The sequence below is a fragment of the Lichenostomus cassidix genome, chromosome Z, assembly GCF_008360975.1.
Source record: "Lichenostomus cassidix isolate B80296 chromosome Z, HeHo_3.0, whole genome shotgun sequence".
NCBI lineage: Eukaryota > Metazoa > Chordata > Aves > Passeriformes > Meliphagidae > Lichenostomus > Lichenostomus cassidix.
This window is the reverse complement of record NC_139511.1, coordinates 5,475,654-5,498,146: the sequence shown is the minus strand read 5'-3', so window position 1 is coordinate 5,498,146 and position 22,493 is coordinate 5,475,654. Positions and strand designations below refer to the sequence as shown.

The following is a 22,493-nucleotide window of genomic DNA, read 5'->3' as shown; positions in this document are numbered from 1 at the left end:
AGCATTTTTCCCCTCACCTCCTGAGTTGTCTCCGCACAATTCACAGTGTAATTCAAACCAGTTAATCTACAAACAACACTGAGAAAAGCAGAACATCCCTTCTGTTGGAGGGGAACACGGATGTGGCCTCTGCAGGGCCAAGTGCAGGGGCACAGTCACTGCCCGGCGCTGCTGCCGCACCGCGGCTGGCACAGAGCGTTCTGCCCACCCTCCGCAGCGCCGAGGCGCTCCCAGCCCGCCGGGCGGTGACTGTGCTCCGGGCCGGCAGGGAGGCCGACGCTCGGCGCTCCTGTGGGCAGGGCGGCTCCGCCCCGCCGCCATCTTTGCTGCGGGTCAGGGCGCCGGCGTCGGGCGCGCGCGGCGCCGCCATGTCGGGCGCGGGCAAAGCGGCAGAGGCTCCATGCCGGGTGAGGGCGAGATGGCGGCCGGAAGGGGCGGCCGCTGCCGGCGGCGGCCATTGCCCGCGGCGCGGCGCGGGGCGAGCGGCGGCCGTGACGGGTCTGTGCGGCGCGTCTGTGCGGCGGGCCGGGCCCGAGGGGAGCCGGGAGGGGGCCGTGCGGAGAGAGGGGGAGTCGCTGGGGGCTGGAGGCACCGCGCTGCCGCCGAGGGACGGACGGACGGGCCCGAGGCGTGTCCGGCTGGCGCTGTGGGAAGGTCCGGGAGGCAGGGACAGGAGCCCCGCGGGATCGGGGAGAGCGGGGAAGGGGTGGGAGCGGCTGGTGTGGGTGGGAAGCTGAATCACGGAATCGTTCGGGTTGGAAGGGACCTCTGGAGATCGCCCAGTCCATCGCCCTGCCAAGGCAGTCACTGGAGCAGGTGACAGGAACACATCCAGCTGGGTTTGGGATGTCTCCAGAGCGGAGAGCCCATGGCCTCCCTGAGCAGCTGTTCCAGTGCTCTGCCACCCTCAGTGGGAAGGTTCTTCGTCACGTTGGGGTAGGGACTAGCTGGGACTTCCTGTGTTTTAGTTTATGGCCGCTGCTCCTCATCCTGTTGCTGGGCAGCACTGAAAAGAGTCTGGGCCACCCTCTTGGCACTCACCTTGGAGATATCTGTATGTATTAGTGAGATCCCCTCTCAGTCTTCTTCAGACTAACCAGACCCAGATCTGACAGTCTCTCCTTATAAGAGAGATGCTCCAGACCCCACACCAACTTTATGGCTGCCACTGGACTCTCTCCAGCAACTCTGTGTCTTTGTACTAAGGAGGCAGAACTGGACTCAGCACCCCAGCTGTTCCTCACTCGGGCCGGGCAGAGCAGGGGATTCACAGTTTTCCTCTTTCTCCTTCCATACGTAAGATTGCTGTGCTGAGCCTGACTGGAAGCCATGGAAAAAATCCCTGTTAGGCTTGTGGATGGAACATTGTTCCTGCTGGAGAGCATAAACTCAAATAGCAGCTTTTAAATTTGCCCAGTGCTTTTATTTCTGTGATTCTGCACATAAATACAGGTTTCTATGTGTGCAATGTAGTTTCTGTAGTGTAGCAGGAATGGCTGGTGATGGCAAATGTAATAAAACCTTAAGGCTTTCGGATTTAGTTGGAGAATGGTAGTGTATGAGAAGAGAGAATCTAATTTGAGGTTCAGTCTCTAGGGCTTGTAATCAGAAATCCATCTTTTGTTAAAGCAAATACAGGGGGAGTAAGTAAAACTTACATGGTCAGTTAGCAGTGCAGATCAGCTCTTCTTTGTCAAAGAGGAAGTAAATCTGACATTCAAAGCAATGTATGTTCATGCTTAGAGTTCTTTACCTCTTCTGTGTGTGAGCAGCAAAAGGAGCTGTCAAGCATTGGAAGGGGCTGTCAGGGAGGTGGTGGAGTCCCTGTCCCTGCAGGTGTTTAAAGAAAAACTGGACGTGGCACTCAGTGCCGTGGTCTGCTTGACAAGGTGGTGTTGGTTCACAGGCTGGACTCAATGATCTCAGAGGTTTTTCTTGTACTAAATGGTTCTGTGATTCTGTGAAAGAGAGGGTCTGTGGCCATAGGAAAATCAGTGGGTTGGGTTCTGGTGTGAGTAATGTGAGTAAGTGGGGAGAGAGGAGCTGGAGCTGAGGGGTGGTGCCAGGAGGCAGTGGAAAGGATATTTTGACTGTGGACAAAAAGTGTGAAAGGCAGTGGTTGCTGGTGGCTTGCTGGACTGACAGGGGACAGATGAGATGTCTTTAGTGGAAGTTGTTCCCCCACTCCTTCCAGTGCCCTCAGAATTCCAGCTGAAGTCAGTGCTGCTGCTGAGAGGAGTAAAATGGTCCAGTGGAAGTTGCCTTTGTTTTTTAATTTGAGGTGTAATTTAATGCTTGTGTTAAAAGATACCTCACAGGAATACCATATGTGCTGCTTCAATAACTCACTTGGAAATAATCTTTATATTATTTTGCATGGGATGAAGGGCAGTGCCAAGATGAGCTGCTTGTTAAATGCTGAGGTTTGGCAAAGCAGTGCACCAGCTTCATCTTAAAAATACAATGGCCCTACTGCTTTCAGTAGAACTGCTCAATTAAAGTAGATTGGAAGTGGAAGGTTCAGTTTGTAACCCCTAGTTTGACTGTAAAGGCCATTATAGGCTTAAATGGAACAACACAGGTTTTATGGTCTGCATTTCATTCACTTCTGGTTTCATTCAGTCTAGAGGCTGGCACAGCATCAGTGACTGTGGGAGAAGGCGGCAGCTCATGTCTGGTGGAGATCTGATTGGTTCCATTTTTCATCTCCAGCTGCACAATTCATTTTGGAAACCCCTTGAGGAAATACTTTTAATTTTGCTCAATAATATTTTAGGGAACGATAGGAAATACTGTTCAGATATGAGAAAAATCTGTTGTAATGTTGAGGATGAGCAAGAGAAGCTGTCCAGAGATGTGGCTGAGTTTCTGTGCCTGGAGATGCTCAGGCTGCCTGGACATGGCCTTGGCAACCTGCTCTGGCTGACCCTGCTTCATCCAGGAGCACAGGACAGGTGATTTCCAGTCCTCCCTTCCAGCCTCAGCTGTTCTGTATTCTCTGTTAGTCCAGAGCTTTTCAAACTGCGTTAAGTTAGGAACGGATTCTCTTCAAACATGTCTGCATCTCTCGTGATACACGGGAAAACTCTTGGAATGGATCTCTACAAGCCTTGGCTCAGAGTTGCTTTTCAGTTCCATAGGATTTGTGAGATCTCTAAGTACAGGGCTTGTTTCCAGGATGTTGCTGCCCTCAGCTTTGACTGGCTTTGTGTGTAGATTCAATAGGAGCAGTTTGGTTGTTGTGAAGTGAACTTGTGCCACATACACACCATCTCAGTTGTTTGCCAAAGTCTAACCTGGTTAATTTTTGTTAATGCAGAAAAGCAGAGACTGAGCTGGGATGAAGATTTTTTTGCAAAGAACACAATAAGGTACAGTGCTTCCATTTTAACATTACAGAGCCGTGGATGTTTTCCCATCAACTTTCTGCTTGCAGTGCTGATCCTGACACCTGCTGGTGTCTTTTACAGCTTAATGTTGGACCAGAATGTGTGGGTCATCACAGGCAGGCACAAACTCACAGTTAGAACTCAAGGAGTAGGTTTGTTTCCATTGCCTTGCCCCTTGTGGGATCCCAAAGCTACACCAGGGCAGAGGTGCACTTGCAGGGATGTGGGCACCCTTAAATCCAGCTCATGACAGAAGATATCCTTTTTATCAAGGGTTATTCCCAGCTGCAAGATCACTTGAGTGATTTACCAACTTACCTGTCTTCCACTTTTACCCATTCCTCCCAAGAATATTTTTCAAAATCTTTAGAGTTCCATAATCTGCTCTGTTTGGATGTCTTGTTACCACAATGTATCAGTGTGTTAAAAAGCCCCACATCGAGTTGATTGTGTGGGTGTGTTTGGTGTTTTTTAATAGTGTTCTTTAATGTTCAGGAAGAGCTTGGAAAAGGTGGAAATCTACACACTTCAGCCACCATGTCTGGAATTGGCAATAAACGAACGGCTGGAGAGCCTGGCCCTTCTGCACCTCCAGAGAAGAAGGCAGGTGTTGAAGATTCAGGGACCACCGTGGAGACTATTAAACTTGGTGGCGTTTCTTCAACGGTATGTCTTCCTTGCATACCCCCATTCCAGTTCTCCTTTTTTTTCATCTGGAAGCAAAAATATCTCCAGGGTCAGTATGATCCCTTGTGTGACCTAGCCTGTGTGTTTGTGCCCAGGAGGAGCTGGACATCCGGACCCTGCAGACCAAGAACCGGAAGCTCGCCGAGATGCTTGACCAGCGCCAGGCGATCGAAGATGAGCTGCGGGAGCACATCGAGAAGCTGGAGCGCCGGCAGGCCACTGATGATGCCTCTCTGCTGATCATCAACAGATACTGGAATCAGGTTGGTAACGGGTTTGTTACTTTATATACACTGTTCTCTTGTCTCTCCTGTACCACTGCACTCCTTTTGTTCACATCCATTCTTTATCTTGTCTTGCCTTGTCTGTCCCATCATTCAGTTTGATGAAAATATCCGCATCATCCTTAAACGCTTTGACCTGGACCAAGGTCTTGGAGACCTTTTGTCTGAACGAAAAGCGCTGGTGGTACCAGAACCTGAACCAGACTCTGACAGTAATCAGGAGCGCAAAGATGAGAGGGAACGAGGTAAGGCGCCTGTCTGGGAATAGTGGGAAAGATGGATTTCAGCTCCAGAGAATGCTGATGTCCCTGTGTAAAGGCGGAGAGAGACCTTTTTTTGTGATTGTAAAGATCAGTGATATGCTACCTTCTAGAGCGTTTACTTTTTTTACCTCTTTATGTTCCCAGGGGAAGGAATGGAGCCAGCATTCTCCTTCCTTGCCACTCTAGCCAGCAGTACCAGTGAGGAGATAGAATCTCAGCTGCAGGAGCGTGTGGAGTCCTCCCGCCGTGCTGTTGCCCAGATAGTGACAATGTATGACAAACTGCAGGAGAAGGTGGATGTGCTATCTCACAAGCTTAATAGTGGAGGTATGACCAAGGTGGCAGGTATTCAAGAATGCTCATCTGCCCCCACCTTAGAGCTAATCCTGTGTTGTTAGCATTAAGGTCTAGTCCTTCTCATGTGCATTTATTTTCCAAATGAATTTTTTTGGCTTTCCAAACTCTCATTATCAAAACCTCTAATAAAGGACCATGTGCCACCAGAAGCGTAGTGTAGCTACCTCTAAATTTGAATGCTGTAGCTCTGCCCAGTGTGTTGGGCTGAGAAGCAGCTTGTTGCTGCCAGTACTGTGTTCATGTACCTGAGGAGTTACAGAACACGGTTGAACCTTGTCACCCAGCTGTCCTCAGCCACCACATAAAAGGCTTCCTGCTTACAAGTGAAGAAGTTAAATCAGCATTGCAAACTGATGTTGGACTCCTTCTCATTTGCAGTTTAGTAGAAGGTGTAGGAATAACCAACTGCTCAGTTTCCACTGAGTTTTGAGCAGAATGGTACCCGTCTAATGGCATGGTATGCTTAGTATAGCTGTCATGGTGACCATAGCAGAGTTTCTGCAGAAAAAGCCAAATTACCAGCTTCTAAAAATTAACACAGCAGATTCACTTAGCACTTAGATAACTCTTTAAAATGCTTAGGGTTAGAATTTTAATCTTTTGAACAAAAACTTGGGTGGAATGTCAGCACATCCCTGGTGTGCCTTCTGTATGGTCTGACCAAGGAGCTCTGACAAGTCTGGCAATGGTGCAGGGAAATGTTGCCATCCTTAGTTAGCACTCATAAACTGTAGTAGTGTTGACATTGGTGCCATGTTAGCCTGTATTTGGGTGCTGTAGTTTCACCTGTCCCCCAGGTGCTGTGGTTGTCACCTGATGTGCCATCCCAAGCCAGCTGTTGTAGCAGGTTTATGTGTGAATTTGGCCTGCATTTGGGTGTCCCTGGGTTCCAAGGCATGCTCTGGGTTGCTGATACCAATACAGCTAAAGTGATCTCTTGATGTGAGGGGATGATATCCAGGTCAGAAATGTGCAGCGTTGTTAAACTGCAGAGCCTTCTGCTTAGGGAGTGCAAGACAAAGCTCTCTGTAGATGGAGATGAGGCCCTCAGGAACCACCTGTGGGAGAGGTACAGTCAACTGAAGTTAAACCCAGAAATTTCCTTCTCTGCTTATTTCTCTCTTTGCTGTTTAGAATTTAAATCAGAGTTCCTTGATGTCCATTCATTTCCTTTTCTTTGTGCACCTTTCAGATATTACGTTGATGGAAGAAGCAGTAGTGGAGCTGAATACCTACCTGTCACATGAGAATGGGCGACTGCAGGAGCTGGCTGATGTTCTTCAGGAGAAGCACAGAATCATGTCTCAGGAGGTATGAAAAGGAGAGGGAAAGAAATCTGCTTTGGGGTCCTGCTTAGCATAATGTATGGTTACTATAGTTTGGAAAGCAGTTTATTTCCTTGGACAGGCACAGGAGCAACATGGTTTGAAAGTTATGACAGCTTTTATTGTGGTGAACTGTACGTAGATTTTCTGTAGAACTCAGATTGATTTACTTGTTACATCACTAAAGGAAAGAGTGTAAGCAAGCCAGTGAGTTGCAATGAACTTTAAAAGAAAAGGGGAGAGCAGAGGAGGTGGGAGCAGGTGGTGCTGAGGTGGCTGTGTGGACACCTGGGACACTGGAGTGACATCCTTGTCATTCTGAATTCCTTGGTTTCTCTGTGTCATTTGACTGTAATGATATCAGTTACAAGAGGATCCCAGTCTTTAAGGTTTTCACATTATTAGCAGCATTTGTTTCAGAGATTCCAGTTCATTTAAAAATTGTGTTAATGCTGGCCTTGCTCAGTGTTAGACCTCTGAGCATGTAAGTGGTCTGTAGAGTAGATGGACATAGGAACTGAAAAGATTAAACTCAAAAAAAGCCTTTGAATAAGCTGAGGTGGCTGCCTCTGTATTCTGCCAGGTATTACTGGCGTCCTGCTCTTTTTCTATTTTCAGTTTTGTTTTATTTTTGTTACTATCTTGGGATTTGGCCAGTGTAAAATTCGGGTGAGTTCATTGAGTAGTCTGTCACCATGCCAAAAGGTGAAAAGCACATGGTGAATAAGAGAAAAATTACTCCTGAGCAGGCTCACAATATGCTGGCTGAAAAACTCCTTTGATTGCAGTTCTCCAAGCTGCAAGAGAGGGTGGAGACAGCAGAATCCCGGGTGTCTGTCCTGGAGACCATGATTGATGACCTTCAGTGGGACATTGACAAGATCCGCAAGAGGGAGCAGAGGCTCAACCGCCACCTGGCCGATGTCCTGGAACGAGTAAGCACTGTTCTTCTGGCCAGGACACCTGGGAACTGGGGATGGGTTTGGATGGGTGACATCCTCTCGTGGTACTTTGCTGTGAGAACTGAGAACCTGGTCTTGGATGTGCTGCATCCATCTTGTCAGTATTTAATGTGATCTTGAGGAAACCTGTTGCGGTTTTTGCAGGTAAATTCCAAAGGCTACAAGGTGTATGGAGCTGGGAGCAGCCTCTACGGGGGAACAATCACCATTAATGCCCGCAAGGTAAGGTCAGGAGCTTGGTGCTGGGCAAGGGGAAGAATAAAGTCAAGGGGAACTTGTACATAGGGCCACGGTTTAAACAGAATTTAGATGCTTATTATAGATAATTTTTAGATTCTTTGCCACAAATCTGGGTGATTGGTCAAGTAATTTTGTCTGTGTAGAAGTTTCCTACTTATGAAACATCTTGTGGAATTAGACTCTGTTCCACTTGGTCATGTTGCCTGACTGTTCAGTCTGTAATTGCAGTTACTGCATAAACAGATACTTCATTAGTACTCTCAGCAGACACATTAACATTAGGATTTACAAGCAATTTATCCCAACAGTTTGAGGAGATGAATGCAGAGCTGGAAGAGAATAAAGAGCTTGCTGGGAATCGCCTTAATGAACTGGAGGAACTGCGCCAGGATCTTGAGGAAGTAACAACACAGAATGAAAAGCTCAAGGTGAGATGTCTGTACCTTTGTGAGGATGAAGGTGTTGTGTGTGATGAGCTATCCTCTGCTTTGCAGTGCTGTGTCTCCAGAAAGCCTCATTAGCAGTGCCTATTCTGAGCCTGCTCTTCAGCTGTGTCACACTTTGTACAGGGTATGATTCAGTGAGTCTGTGACTACGCTTGCAGTTCAGTGCATTGGGGACACCATGTAGTCACAGTGTAGGTTCGAAATTGTTATGGTTTCCTGTCCGTATCCATTCTGATCTTTCAGTACATTTTAACCATGTCTGGTTAAAACTGTTTTCACCTCTTCACAAGTATTGACCCCTCTTCCACCTTCCCCATGCCCTGTGCAAGCGGAACCAGAGAACTGGAACAGTTGGGGAATTTGTGAGGGGAGAGAGGCTCTTGAAAGACTCAATGTATTTATGTCTTTCCCAGCGTGAGGAATAGATACATAGGAAACAGCCTGTGATTTTCTGATGTTTTAAAGATATTAGCACAAGAAGCTATGACTCTGTAGTAGATAAGTAGATAAGTATATGATGGAGAGAATAATCCAAATGTCATCTTGGTGGTCAGTGTCTTTTAAAAGAAATGTCTGTCTCAGTAACGTAAATTTCAGATATCTGATGCTAGTAACTGTCTTGAGGCACCTCTGAATTTTGTTTATCCACAGGAGTTTGTTTAGAGAGAAATGGTCTTTAGCTCACAACTCTTTTTCTTTTCCTCTTAATTGCTTTTAAGCTGAATGCCTGTGTATATGTGTCTGTTTCACTGCTGCTAGTCACAATTATTTGCAAACTTTTTTCTAGGAAATCAGTTCTGTACCTGTGTTTTTTAATTTCTCTTCCTTTCAGTCATGTCATATACTGGTAGAAGTGTAACATAATGCCTACTTGCATGTGCATCTTCTCTGTTCTCTCATACTTTTCTATGTGTCTATCTTTATTGATTTAGGTAATTACTGTTTATTATGTTTTCCAAGTTCATGTCTTTGAGAGCAACTATTTCAGGACCTAAGAGTCCAGAACTTTCATCAAGTGGCTCTGCAGGAGAAAGAGCCTAGTCCATGCAGAGAAAGCAGAGACTTTTAAAATTGATGCTGAGGCATATCACTTGTACCTACCTCACAGAAATGCTGTTGAAGTTCTACTTTTGTCTTTGCTTGTGAGAGCTTGATTCACTGTTCTCCTGTCTTGCAGGAGACAAAACAAAGACAAGGGGATAATTTTTCTTTTTGTGGCGTTTTCTTGTGTCCCGACTAGGTTGAGCTGCGACGAGCAGTGGAAGAGGCTGTGAAGGAGACCCCGGAATATCGTTGCATGCAGTCCCAATTTTCAGTTTTGTATAACGAGAGTCTCCAGCTGAAGGCACACCTTGACGAGGCCCGCACACTGCTCCACGGCACCCGTGCCACACACCAGCGCCAGGTGGAACTGATCGAGGTAACACCTCTTCTCCCTCAGCCTAGGGAGCTCTGTCATGCCACCAATCATCACTGCTGGGTCTGTGTGGCTCGGTAGATGCTCAGGAAATTTACATTTCTGCAATAATTCAGGCTGTTCTGGTACCTTATGTTGATGAGGTGAGAGATACTCCAGGTTCAAAGCACCAAGTTCTGTTTCCTTTTTGTTCCTCAGAGGGATGAGGTCAGCCTTCACAAGAAGCTACGCACAGAGGTGATTCAGCTGGAGGACACCCTGGCACAAGTCCGCAAAGAGTATGAGATGTTGAGGATCGAGTTTGAACAGACACTTGCTGCCAATGAGCAAGCAGGTATGGTGTTGTTCTGCTGTTCCTAAACACAAACACCAGCTAACCCTCAATACCCTTTAGGGGCTACAGTGCGCTAGAACAACTGGATTGATTCTTTGTTACTGTTGAATACTTGTGCTTAATCTCAAAAAACAAAGCTCTTCACCTCTTTTATTGGGAGGCCAGTTCTATGCTATCTGACTTCCTTCTAGGTCCTGCATAATACATACATTTTGATAATAATTTGGTTTATCACTGGGTATTTTGCATTATTAAAAATTACTTGTGGGGGGAGGATTAATTTCCAAGTCTGGAAGGACAATCTGGATGGTGAAGCAGTAATTCTCAAACTTCACCAGATGAAATAAGTTACTTCTGAAGTAGCATTTAAATCAGATTTCTTTTGTAACATGACACGTTTCCCTTAGGATCATGGGCATAAAAATAATGTTAGTGGGAAAATTAGGACTGTGAATTTGCAAGGACTTAAAATTGCATATAAAACTGTTACGACTTTTTCTCTGCAAGTGTTTTGTGTTGCTCTGTTGTGTGGCAGAGTGGTAGTCTTATTTTGTTCTTTGTCATTGTCACCTAGCTTGTTCTCCATCTCCATGACAGTCCTCACAGAAGGGTGACAGACAGACGTGTGTTTTGTTACAGTGGTGTTTCTGTTTCTGCAGGCCCAATTAATCGGGAGATGCGTCACCTCATCAGCAGCCTCCAGAATCACAACCACCAGCTGAAGGGAGAGGTGCTGAGGTACAAGCGCAAACTGAGGGAGGCCCAGTCTGACCTGAGCAAGGTATCACAGCAGGAAATACCAGAAAAGAAGGGAAGGTGCTTGGGAGAAGGGGGAATGCTGTCACCCTTGCCAGCAGTATCAACCTGTCTGATATGGTGTGCAGGATGCAGTGAAATTTTCTGTGGAGCTCTGCACTCTGCTCCTTACCTTGACCAAATGAGTGGTCTTCCTTTGTAGCTGTGTGAAAAGTAGTAGCAGTTATGAAGGAGGAATAGAGGCATGGATCTTGGAAGAGAAGGGAGAGGGGGGAAAGGAAGATTTCTGACTAAATAATGGTTTGTTTTCTTTGCCATCTCTCGCTGTTCCACACCAGATCCGCTCTCGCAGTGGCAGTGCTCTCCTGCAGTCCCAGTCCAGCACTGAAGACACAAAGGAAGAACCTCCAGAGGTCAAGCAGGAGCCTGATGATCCTTCTGCCCAAGTGTCTGTTCCCAAGGCTGCTTCTGAAGATGTTAATGAAATGAAGGCCAGGCGAGATGAAGAGGAACGGGAGCGGGAGAGACGGGAAAGGGAGAGGGAACGAGAGAAGGAGAAGGAGAAAGAGAGAGAACGAGAAAAAGAGAAAGAGAAGGAAAAGGAACGAGAGCGGGAAAAGCAGAAGCAGAAGGAATCTGAGAAGGAGAGAGAGTCCAAAGAGAAGGAGAAAGGGAAGCATGAAGATGGAAGAAAGAAGGAGGCTGAAGTCATCAAGCAGCTGAAGGCTGAGCTCAAGTAAGAGCTGTTTGTCCCTCCCTTTCCTGCAGGAGCAGTGCCCAATCTGGGATGTTCATGTGTTCTTCTCTTACGGGATCAGTATCATTGAAGTTTGAAGCCAAGAGAGTTTCTTGGCAGCCTCTGTTTCTGATTGTGATTTGGTCAATGTAGTAGTGTTTTTCCTACAGTAGCCTAAAGCATGAATTACCCAACCAGACACTTCATGGTATGGGCCAATCGATGTTTATTTGTTGCTGTTGTAACAATTGCACAAAACTTTAGAGCAGCAGGTTATTAATAAAGGACACAGCGTTCTTCCCTCTCCTGGATGGTTACCAGAGCAGAAAAGGATCGTTGTAGCTTACTGTTAGGATACATGTTTCATTTTCACCCCACTTCTTGCTTTTGACCCCATGTGCCTGAACGTGTTTCTTTTCCAGGCTGTACTTATTTGCTGTATTATGTTACACAATAAAATGAGGCAAGGATAACTCCATATCCATGTGGGAGATGGAGAAAATATTGTCAGACTAGCATGCTGGCTGTGTAGCAGTGTGGCTTTCCTGCTGTGTTCTCACAGTGGTCTGTCTCCCTTTCTCCAGGAAGGCCCAGGAGAGCCAGAAGGAGATGAAGCTGTTGCTAGATATGTACCGCTCTGCCCCTAAAGAGCAGAGAGACAAAGTGCAGCTGATGGCAGCTGAGAAGAAGGCAAAAGCTGAGGTATTTCTAATTTGCTTTTTTCTTTTTAATGTGTTATTTAAACTTCAGATACTCTGCAGCAGGACTGTGTTGTTTCTCTTCAAAACCAGGGATTGTTTTCTTTGCAGCCTTGTCACTTAAAAGAGAGATTGGAGACAGTGCAAGCACGCACACAGCAATCTCTAGGTTCATAAGCACAGACACATTTGTGGATCCCTCAAGTATCAGCTATCCCTCTGTTTGGTACCCATGTGGTTCCAGGCCCCTCTTATCTTCTTCACACGCAGATCTCACCTATAGGCAGCACTTACTCAGTGCAGCCCACATTGATGGGGTAAAGAGTTAGATTATGCAGAGATAGTTAAGAAAATGTGTAATAAAAAGATACAACATAGTGGAAGACAGGATGCAATGATCATGTGCAGGGCTGAGCCAGACAGGTGTGTACTGACTGCCACATGTGACTGGCTCCTTTTATACCCTTCTCTGTCTAACCCAAACTTGTTCATCCTTGCTCTCCATTTCCCTGCACATTGCATCTGGATTTGAACAGCTCCTGATTCCCACAGCCCTCCTAGTTCAGGAGTCATTCCTGGTTTACAGTGTCACCAGTTACAGAGTCCAAGTTGATTTTCCTGGAAGTGGTCCCTGTAGTTTCTTGGAAGTCTGTCAACTTGTGACTGTAGAGGTCTGCTTCCTCTCTTTGTCTCCATGTTTGTTTTGTCAGGTTTGTGTCTCTGTGTATTTTGTTCCTGATTTTCTCCTTCTCCCACACTCAGATAACCTTGACGGAATAAACATTCTCACACTCTCACGTGCTCTCATCAATTAGTGTGAGTGACCAGGTTTCATTCTCATCACTGCTTTCCTTATCACTTGTCTGCCAAGTTTGTGTCTCCATGTGTTTTATCTTCCTTCCTTCTTATTATCTCCTTTTTGCATGGAAAAAGGTCCTTGACCAGATGCACTTAAAGGAGCAGATGCTCTCTGTCCACATATCCATAAACGTACAATTGCAAAAGACTGATGTTCCTACTCTGATAAAAGATGTGAAATTTTCAAAGGTGTTTTCAGTTTTCAAAGTCAAGATCCTGGGCTTACAGCCTGTCTCAAGGGTACATCTGCCGGTAATCCTGTACCAAAATGGCAAGGGTTTTCTTTTCCCATGCTTTGAAGGCAGTCCTGAGTGTTCCAGAGAATTTCAGAGAATTATAAACAGGTCTTAACAATGCTCAGGGCACATCCTTGTGTTTAGTGTCATTTCTCATTTGTTCCTGTAGCTTGAAGAACTGAGGCAGAGGGTGAAAGAATTGGAAGACAAGGAGAAAAAGGAGAGTAAAAAGATGGCTGATGAGGATGCCCTTCGCAAGATCCGAGCAGTGGAGGAACAAATTGAGTATTTACAGAAGAAACTTGCCATGGCTAAGCAGGTGAGAAGTTTGTGATGAGTTCTCTTTTGGCTGGAGGACCTGTGAAGGAGCTGCCTTCATGTTACATCCAGTAAGAGAGAAGGAATTTATATCTGTTTGAGCCAGGGATGTGAGTTTGGTCCTTGTTTACCAATGGGGAAGAAAATGGAACAAGCTAAAGAACCACCAACAAAATTACTCCCTCAACTCCAGGGTGTCACAGGCAGGCAATGGTGGGGAATGTTTAATAACAAACACTAAATAAGCAATTAAACATTTGGTCTTGGTGAAGTGCACAAAGGAGAAATGGTTTTATCAGCCTTTGGGGGAGCCTTTTTAAAGGTCATTATCTCCTCAGTTCATGTAGTGAATATATTTGCATGGTATGGATACATACCCTCCACTAAAAAAGGCTTAATCCAGTGAGAGAGCAGGACCACCTCAGTAGGGTAGAGGCAAGCCAATGACTTGACATGTACTTTTTTAGAATTCAGATGCATTTTGCTGTAGAATAGAGCTGCTCTACCTTGTCAATGCTGAAGTGGCCAAAGTGAGTTGAAGGGGCTTGGCAGCCTGTTAGTTGAAGCTGTCAAACTGTCTGCATGTAGAATTTTTGGCCTGGTGTGTCTGACAGCTGTTCAGCTGCTGGATATTGGGAGTTGGTTACTGCCCAGCTCTGGCAGCAACTGTGTCAAAGATGCTTCTGTCAGACAAACCACAGATGACCATCCTTTCTGTACACCTTCAGATTCAGAGTATCTCTGCTGTGGTGCAGACTTAGCACAATTTTCTGGTTGTTGGGATGGTAATGTTCCCTCATACCAAGAATCTTCCTTCAGCTGTGCTAGGTTTGGTGTCTCTGAGTAGAGTGTTCAGGGCCACTGTAGGGGGTCTGTGGGACAGTTTTGCCAGACCCTATGATTCTTTTGCAGGAGGAAGAGGCCCTGCTGTCAGAAATGGATGTCACAGGCCAAGCCTTTGAAGACATGCAAGAGCAGAACATCCGTCTGATGCAGCAGCTGCGGGAGAAGGATGATGCCAATTTCAAGCTGATGTCAGAACGTATCAAGTCCAATCAGATCCACAAGCTGCTGAAGGAGGAAAAGGAGGAGCTGGCAGACCAAGTTTTGACACTGAAAACACAGGTAATATGGAGAAAGGAGAGAGGACAGGAGAGCTGATGGGGAAGGTGGAGGTGTTGTGGGTTATCTCTGGTAGGCAGCTGCACACAGCTGCTTGCTTGTTCCCCTGTTGAGGGGTAGGCAAGAGAATTCGAAGGGCAAAAGGGAGAAAACAGGCAAGTTGAAATAAAAGGCAGTTCAACAGTTAAAGTAACGCTGTGCACAGAAGCAAAGCAAAAAATTAATTAATTCATTACTCCTTGTGGCAGGCAGGAGCTCAGCCATCTCCAGGAAGGCAGGGCTTCATCATGCCTTATTGTTATTGAATAAATGCTGCAGTGCTAAACATCCTCCCACTTCCTCCTTTCCACCAGCTTTTATTGCTGAGCCCAGCACTGTATGGTTGGAATGCCCCTTGGGCCAGCTTGATCAGCTGTTCTGGCTGTGTGGCATCTCAGCTTCTTGGGCACCCTCAGCCTGTGTGCTGGTGGGCAGCATGAGACACAGAAGGTCTTGATGCTGTGTAAGCACTGCTCAGCTAAACAGCTAAAACAGTAGTGTGTTATTGGCACTGTTTTGCTCCAAAATGCCAAACATAGCAGCACGTGAGCTGCTGTGAAGAGAATTAACTGTCCTCACCAAAATCAGTACAGGAGGGAACGTTCCTCTCACCAGCCTAGGAATGCATCAGGCTTCAAAGGGGTCTGTCTCAGTAAGATGCTGAGACTGCTGTATGAGCATAAAAGGCTCATAAAAGTCATTGCTATGGGGAGCACATGGGTGAAGAAAAGTGGGAAGTAATTGTCCTGCTGTAATGGTACTTCTCTATAGCTGTATATATTGGTAATGAGCAGGAGGAATTGGAAACCATGGTTTGGTTTGAACTGTTCCAGTCATGAGTACAAGTACAGACTGGGAGAAGTAATTGAGAACATTGGAACAAAGAAGGGCTTGGGGGTTCTGGTGGATGAGGGGCTGGACAGGACCTGGCAGTGCATGCTGGGAGCTCATAAAACCAGCTGCATCCTGGGCTGCACCCAAAGCACTGTGGGCAGCAAGTTGAAGGAGGGGGTTCTGGCCCTCTGCTCTGCCCTCCTGAGACCCCACCTGCAGTCCTGCATCCAGGATTCCAGAGCCTCAGCTTAGGAAAGGCACATGGACCTGTTGGTGTGAGTCCAGAGGAGGCCACAAAGATGATGAGATAAAATGAGCACCTCTGCCACAAGGACTGGCTGAGAGAGCTGGGGTTGTTCATGGAGAAGAGAGGACTCTGAGGATACCTCACTGCAGCCTTCCAGTACCTGAAGGGGGCTTAGAAAAAGGAGGGAAAGGATTTTTTTATGAGCGTATGGTGACAGGACAAGAGGCAATGGTTTTAAGCTGAAAGAGGGCAGGTTTAGATTAGATGTTAGGAAAAAATTCTTTACTCAAAACGGGGTGAGGCACTGCTAGAGATTACCCAAAGAAGTTGTGGATGCTCAATGTCTGGAAGTGTTGAAAGCTAGGCTTGGATGGGGCTTTGAGAAACCTGGCCTAGTGGGAGGTATCCCAGGGAGGTTGGGACTAGATGATCTTTAAGGTCCCTTCCAATCCATTCCATTCTGTGACTCTATATCCTGCCATCCTTGGAACCAAGATGGAACTGTTCACTGCCTTGGAGCAATTCTTTAAGCCACTGTCCAGAAATTAAGACATCTTTGTTGCAAATATTTGACTGCTAAGTTTTAAAGTATTGACCAGAGGTACCTGGATAGAGCTCTCTGGATACAGGCAATGGCTGTTCAGGGAGGAAAAGGCAAGCTGAAGATGCACTCCTTGGTGATGGGGAAGCAGGGGTAGTTTTAGCCTGCAGTTTTAACGACAGCTCTGAAGAGCCACAGAGCATGCATTCATTCCTTCTATACCATCTCTCTCCCTTTCCAAGGTGGATGCCCAGCTGCAGGTTGTACGTAAGCTGGAGGAGAAGGAGCACTTACTGCAGAGCAGTATTGGAACAGGAGAGAAGGAGTTAGGTCTGCGAACACAGGCCCTGGAAATGAACAAGCGCAAGGTGAGTGATGGCTTCGTTTCCTCTTGGGTTGTAAGGTGGAGCTGTTGCCCTGTGGGAGGCATAGAAGGCTTTGAGCTCTCACTGGTATTACAGAACCTGATACTCCCTGGTGTTGGATGAGTATACCAGAAGGCTGAGGGGTCCTGGAGAGAATTATGATTAAAGTACTCTAGACTGATGTTTTCCTTTGATAAGGAGGAGCAGGTCATATATGTTTCTGGGAAAGCCTGATTAGGGAGCTGAAGTAAAGTGCCTTTATAGGAAACCTATGGTGAAAAAAGAGGCAGCAGCCAGATGAAGTTAACTGGGGTCAAAGCTTTTGTAGGAAAGGAAAATATGGCTGGGGAATGTGAACACTTAACTAATGCCTAAGATCAATAACGTAGGTGTGTTACCAGTAAAATAAGACTAAGTCTTATGGTTGATGCTGCCTTTGTTGTTAAGTTTTAGTAGAAATGCAGAAATTATGTTAAGATGGGCAGAAAGGAAAGCAGGAATATCACTGTGAAGAGGAGCTGGGGAGAATTCAGGAGAGTCATCTGTGCTTAATACAACAATTTGTGGTTTTAAGGAAACTTGATTATAAGGTCAGAACTGGTGAAGAGAGAAAATCAATAGAAATAGGTATCTTGCAGTTCTGTCCAATTCAGCTATAGAAATGCCTCTAAACTATTTAACAGAGAAAATGTGGGAGCTTGAAGGCTGAAAACACGTTAAGAAGAGAATTGGGTGATGATTAGTGTTTAAGTGACATGCTTTGCAGTGTGACATGGTTTGGCTTTGCTGAGGGGAATCTTGAAGCTAAATGATTAGAACTTGTTAATAATAGGATAATAACAAGTGATTAGAAATCACTAAAGCTGTTCTTCTGTGTTTGGTATGTCTGTACTGGTTTTCTTTCTCAGGCCATGGATGCAGCCCAGCTTGCAGATGACCTGAAGGCCCAGCTAGAGCTGGCTCAGAAGAAGTTACATGATTTTCAGGAGGAGATTGTGGAAAACAGAGTAACTAGAGAGAAAGAGATGTTCAACTTCAAAAGGGCTGAGGTACATATTGTTTGCACAGTCCTTCAGTATCTGTCTGCTTTAGTGTCCTTTTCCTTGTACATTGAGCTTGGAGAGGGTTTCAAGTAAGCCACTCTTTTGGTGTCCAATTTCACTTCAATTTCAGCTTCATCTGAAGGTCTTGGCTCTTAGAGGTTTTGCCCACTGATCACTGACAGTACTTGGGGCATGAGATGATCATGTTGTCTCTTGGATTATTGGGGATAAAACTGGGGGGCATGACTTAGCCAGGTGCGTGTTCTCTTTGGTGCCTGCAGAAGCTGTGACAGAAAATGTGCTGCTCATTCACTTGGTCTCCTGTTTTTATGCAGGAAGATATTTCTAGGTTGCGCAGGAAGCTGGAGACCACAAAGAAGCCTGACATGGTTCCCAACTGTGATGAGATCCTGATGGAGGAAATCAAGGATTACAAGGTGAGTATCTGTCTATTAGCTTCCCTCTTTACTTTAGTCAGAAGGTCTATAGACACGCTTTTAGTATTTGGCATCTCTCATCTCTACTCCGGCATTGAAGAAACCACGTGGTCCTTCTGAGGAGCGGAAGGACCTCCATGTTCAGACAGCTTTGAGCCCAGCAGGTGTGCTGCAGGTCCCTCACAGCACTGTGTGTGTGTTGCAGGCCCGCCTGACGTGCCCGTGCTGCAACATGCGCAAGAAGGACGCAGTGCTCACCAAGTGCTTCCACGTCTTCTGCTTCGAGTGTGTGAAGACGCGCTACGACACGCGGCAGCGCAAGTGCCCCAAGTGCAACGCGGCCTTTGGGGCCAACGACTTCCACAGGATCTACATCGGCTGAGTCACTCACACAGTCTCTGCCTGTGCTGGCTAGCCTCCCTCACTCTCTGTGAGCTTCTGCCGGCTGATCTGCAGTGTCTTCTGGGAGGTGTGTTTAGGGTATCGAAAGAAACAGACTCTGGATCTTGGTTCCTTTCTTTCCCCTTTCTGTTCTTGCGCTAGGTTTTTGTGTATTCTTTGTGCCTGAGAGGAAATGTCACATCCCTCACTTTCACACTGCCAAGGTGGAAACATCCAACTAAAGTCTTGCCTTGGTGGCATGGAAGCAGTTTGAGGTACAGCAGAGGTCAGTGAGAGCTTTATTTGAGGGGTTTGCTTTGGATGCTAATTAAGCCCCATCAAGGTGAGTGCTCCTGTGAGAGAATAGTTTCCCAATGAACAGGCTCAGTAGAGGCCAAGTAGTTGAATCTTAGACTCAATGCAGCAGCTCCTTAGGTGTGTATCTTCCTCAGTCAGGGCAAGAACCTCTGAGGGCTGGTGCACTAGGAAACATCCTCCCTAGCCCCAAAACAAACACATCTAAACATCCAGAAGAGGAGAAAAAGCAAAGATTTTGGAGACTTTTTGAAAATAGCATTCCACTGATGAGCCCTTATTGATGTGGTCACCTTCCCCTAGGCTGAGGCATTGCTGTCATTGTCCTTACCAGAAAAGGATTTTTAGGGGTTCCTTTGTTGCAACTTTACCACACAGATTAATCTTGTTATGCACAAAATCTAATTAAAGTTGTTGTTTGGTATATTTTTCTTGTTTTTCTTGCCTCTGGTCATGTATGTCTTGTGCTCCCATCCTTTTTCCAGTTATTGGAAACATTTTTCACAAGCTTTAAACTTCTAAAGTAGCGAGGTTTCTTCCTTCCTCTGCTTTCAAAATATGCTCAACTGAAACAACTTTAGTCCCTTTGGCCAAAGTCTCCCCAGGACCTCATTCCTGGCACAACAGAAGGGCCAAGATGCTGGATTATCTCTGCAATTATTTTGTCATGGCTGCTGGGAATTTTGTGAGGTATGTGGTGTGGGTTGGAGTCTTAGTGCTCCCTGTGGTTGGAGGCTGCATTTGAAGTCTGCTCCTAAAATAAAAATGTGAATATATTTGCAACATTCCTTCACAGGGTGTAGTGTTTCTCCTGTAAACTTAATTCTCATGGAAAGTGCACCTGTTGGAGGTTTGTCACATGGGTGTCCTTGTCCCTCCCCTGAATTGTGGAATCTTTACTGCCTTCCTGTGTTCCACGTAGGAAGTAACAGAAACAAAATGAAAGGAGTTAATCACAGACCCTCTTACTATTCATTATTATCTTTGTGAGAGCACTGAGAATATATTAATAAAGCCTTGTAAATGATGATGAATCCTGAAAAGTGAGAAGGAGCATGCCTGTCCAAGGGGAACCTGGGATGCTGAGAGTTTCTGGCATGGTGTAAGAGCTGTTGGAAGGAATGAAAGTAGAACCCTCTCCCCTTTCACTGGAAGTTGCTCCCTGGATTACAGGTTGAGGCACCAGCTTGGGTAAAGAATAGTGTATTGCTGATGGTAAATTTTTGCTAGAAATGCTTGTTCATCAGAACCAGGACCTGGGTCATGAACAAACTGCATCTTCAAACAGCTTTGCTACACCAGCGAGAGTTCCTTTTACAGCTGTGAACAGCAATCTGAACTGAACTGAGCCCAGTAGAGCTGCAAAGCCCCTCTGTCCTTCCCCAGTCATTGCTGCACCACTTTTCTACTGAAACCAAGCTTTGTGTGCATGCTGGCCACGTTGGGTTCTGTCTGGTCATGGCTGGAAATGGATACTTGAAACAATCTGCAGTAGTTTCACAGTTTTGGAAATTCCTGTTCTCTCTCAGCAAGAAAAACGTGTTGGTTTTGTTTTAAAGTTACAGCTTATTTCAAGCTAATTTTGGAAGTCACTGAGTTTCTCTCTGCTTGTAGTTAAAACATTGAGAAACAGAATGTATGGAAATAATTAAAATTTATCAGGACTAGAAGGAGTAAAAGAAGTAAAGGGATGACAAGTATTCTTTATCAAAAGGTTCTCTAAATTCCGTGCCTTGGACAACAACAAAATCTCATCTCCAGTCTCCAGTGCAGTTTCTGTCATAGCAAATCCTCGCCCTCTGGCACAGTCTGCAGGTACTGAAGTGTCTGTGGTACTCCCCATCCCACAGAAAGCTACAGCAATCTCCTGTCCCCAGGGGATCAGGCTGGAGCAGTGGCTGAACTAGAAAATAACATGCCAAATTATGTCTGTGTTGGGATCTTCTCCAAAAAGGTTTCTAGTTGGTGCTGCAGTAATTCAGAGCAATTCCTATTCTGCATTTGACATGGGAGGAGCCCCTCAGACACCCACCAGAAATAAACACTTGTTTAACAGTAGTTATTAGGTGGTTGACATTTTTACACTTACATTTTTGCTTTTAAATGAAGGCTGATTTGTTGAAGGATTGGGTGTTTGGTTGGAACTTCGAAGCAAAACATTTTTGTTTAAGATATCATTAACATTTTCAGTCTTTTTTTAAAATCTATTTGTGGGCTCATGCATGTAGACATAAGGACATAAAAGCATTGATAAAAATACTTATAAAATTGGACTGAAATACTTCTTTCCTAGTGTTTTAATAAAAAGAGAGCAATGTTCATCTGTTCTAACCAAGTGATGTTGGAGGTTGTAAGGTACCAGATGCTACCCAAATAAAAAGCTTTCTAAAAAGCTGATTATCTAAAGGAGGGAGGGAGAGAATGGAAAGGCAACAGAAGCAACTTCAGTGCCTTGCCCATCAAGCTTGTCAGGAAAGCAGAGACATCCCAGATCTATTAGAGCTACCAGCCTGCAGGCCTGTGGATCCCACTTCCCTGTTCTATGGCCTCATTTCTCTTCCCCGTGTTACTGTGCTGGAAGGAGCAGACACATTTGCTGCCCAGGAGCAGAGAACAAGCACTGAGCAGGAAACAGACAATAAGCGCTTGATGAGACTAATTAGTTGGGTCTCACTGTGATCAGCGTTCAGTGCAGATGCAGAGCTTCTCCTGTGCAAGGGGTTTTCAAAGGTTAGAGGTGCAAAAAGGTAGAATGTCTTTCTCAATCTGCCTGCAGCCTTTAAACTGCACCTAACAGGAGCATCACCCCGGGCACCATTCCTGCAGGCTGGAGATACAGGGAGGGTAAAAATTACTTTGGTGATGTATCTGGGAGACCAGAGTTAAGCGACAGTGTTACAAACATTCTTTTGCTCTGTAATATGGGATGTGTTGGGAAGTGGTGTTTAAAAATTGGTAGAAACCCTATTTAAAAAACACAGTCAGTTGGGTTGATGCAGTGTTTATTCAGATGCTGAACAGCTTCCCCTTCCTTCCCTCATCACCCAGGAGGGAGAGAGAGCTCCTCTCAGTACATTGCCTCTGAAATCACAAATCTCATTCTTCATCCCCAGGGAGGTTTTGGTGACGCCTTCTGGCTTTGATGGGACCTGGGTATCTGAATAAATCATGGACCAGAGCCCCTCTGAGTCACCTCATCTGTGAGAAAGAGTCTTATTGTCAGCTTAAGACAGAAAATATTAAGGGAGTAGTTTCACACTGGCAAATACTTCACTTCTTGAGGTAAAAACTGATTTACAGTAGTGCCCCCTCTCCCTACTCATCCATGCCCTATGCCACTGTGAATCCATCCCTTCACCGGCTGGTGCAGTTTGCACAGCTTCTCTCCATGTGGGAGTGAAAGTCCAGCCTAGGCTCACAGGCAGACAGAGGTGGTGGTTTGGTTTTTGCCAAGTTATTTTAAGCTGGGTGAGTTCTTTCACCGCAGTCTCAGAGCAGCCACCTCTGCATTTGTGCTGACAGAGCTGAGGGAATGGTGTGTGGTGGGTTTGCCACCAGGAATTTGTCTCGTGAGGCTGTGCCAGGAGGGAAGGGACTGCCAACACAGAACAGCACCTGGCATAAAGAGGCATCCGTGAGGAGCCTTCACATGAACAGAGACTAGACCCATACAGAACACAACAAAAATGTACCAACAAAGGGACATAGTTCCAATGAACAGCTTAAACCTTTTTTTGGTATCTTTTTCTTTTTTTGAATTAATGCACAGAAAGGGCTAAAAAAGTGGAATCTCACTGTACTGTCAGGTGGAGGAACAAGGAACTCTCGCTGTTGGAAAGCTCCTTGTCTCTCCAGTCTCTTGG

General features: G+C 45.9%; 1 protein-coding gene across 3 annotated transcripts; it reads left to right on the top strand.

Annotated features, from left to right (window-relative positions):
• Positions 1-306: 306 nt before the first annotated feature.
• RNF20 (ring finger protein 20) lies at positions 307-19,673 on the top strand. 3 transcript variants are annotated; one of them, XM_085043409.1, is made up of 21 exons: positions 307-407; positions 3,320-3,371; positions 3,885-4,055; positions 4,172-4,339; positions 4,458-4,605; positions 4,768-4,950; positions 6,173-6,291; positions 7,094-7,240; positions 7,412-7,489; positions 7,816-7,935; positions 9,194-9,373; positions 9,569-9,704; positions 10,364-10,485; positions 10,799-11,196; positions 11,781-11,898; positions 13,158-13,307; positions 14,219-14,431; positions 16,332-16,457; positions 17,363-17,503; positions 17,833-17,934; positions 18,140-19,673. In XM_085043409.1, the coding sequence occupies exons 3-21, from the start codon at positions 3,927-3,929 to the stop codon at positions 18,314-18,316; spliced, it is 2,955 nt and encodes a 984-aa protein (XP_084899535.1). In that variant the 5' UTR covers positions 307-407; positions 3,320-3,371; positions 3,885-3,926; the 3' UTR covers positions 18,317-19,673. The 3 variants fall into 3 exon arrangements, with proteins under 3 accessions (XP_084899535.1, XP_084899533.1, XP_084899534.1); XM_085043407.1 differs by having other exon boundaries at positions 395-511; XM_085043408.1 differs by lacking the exon at positions 307-407 and adding an exon at positions 534-654.
• The last annotated feature ends 2,820 nt before the right edge of the window (positions 19,674-22,493 follow it).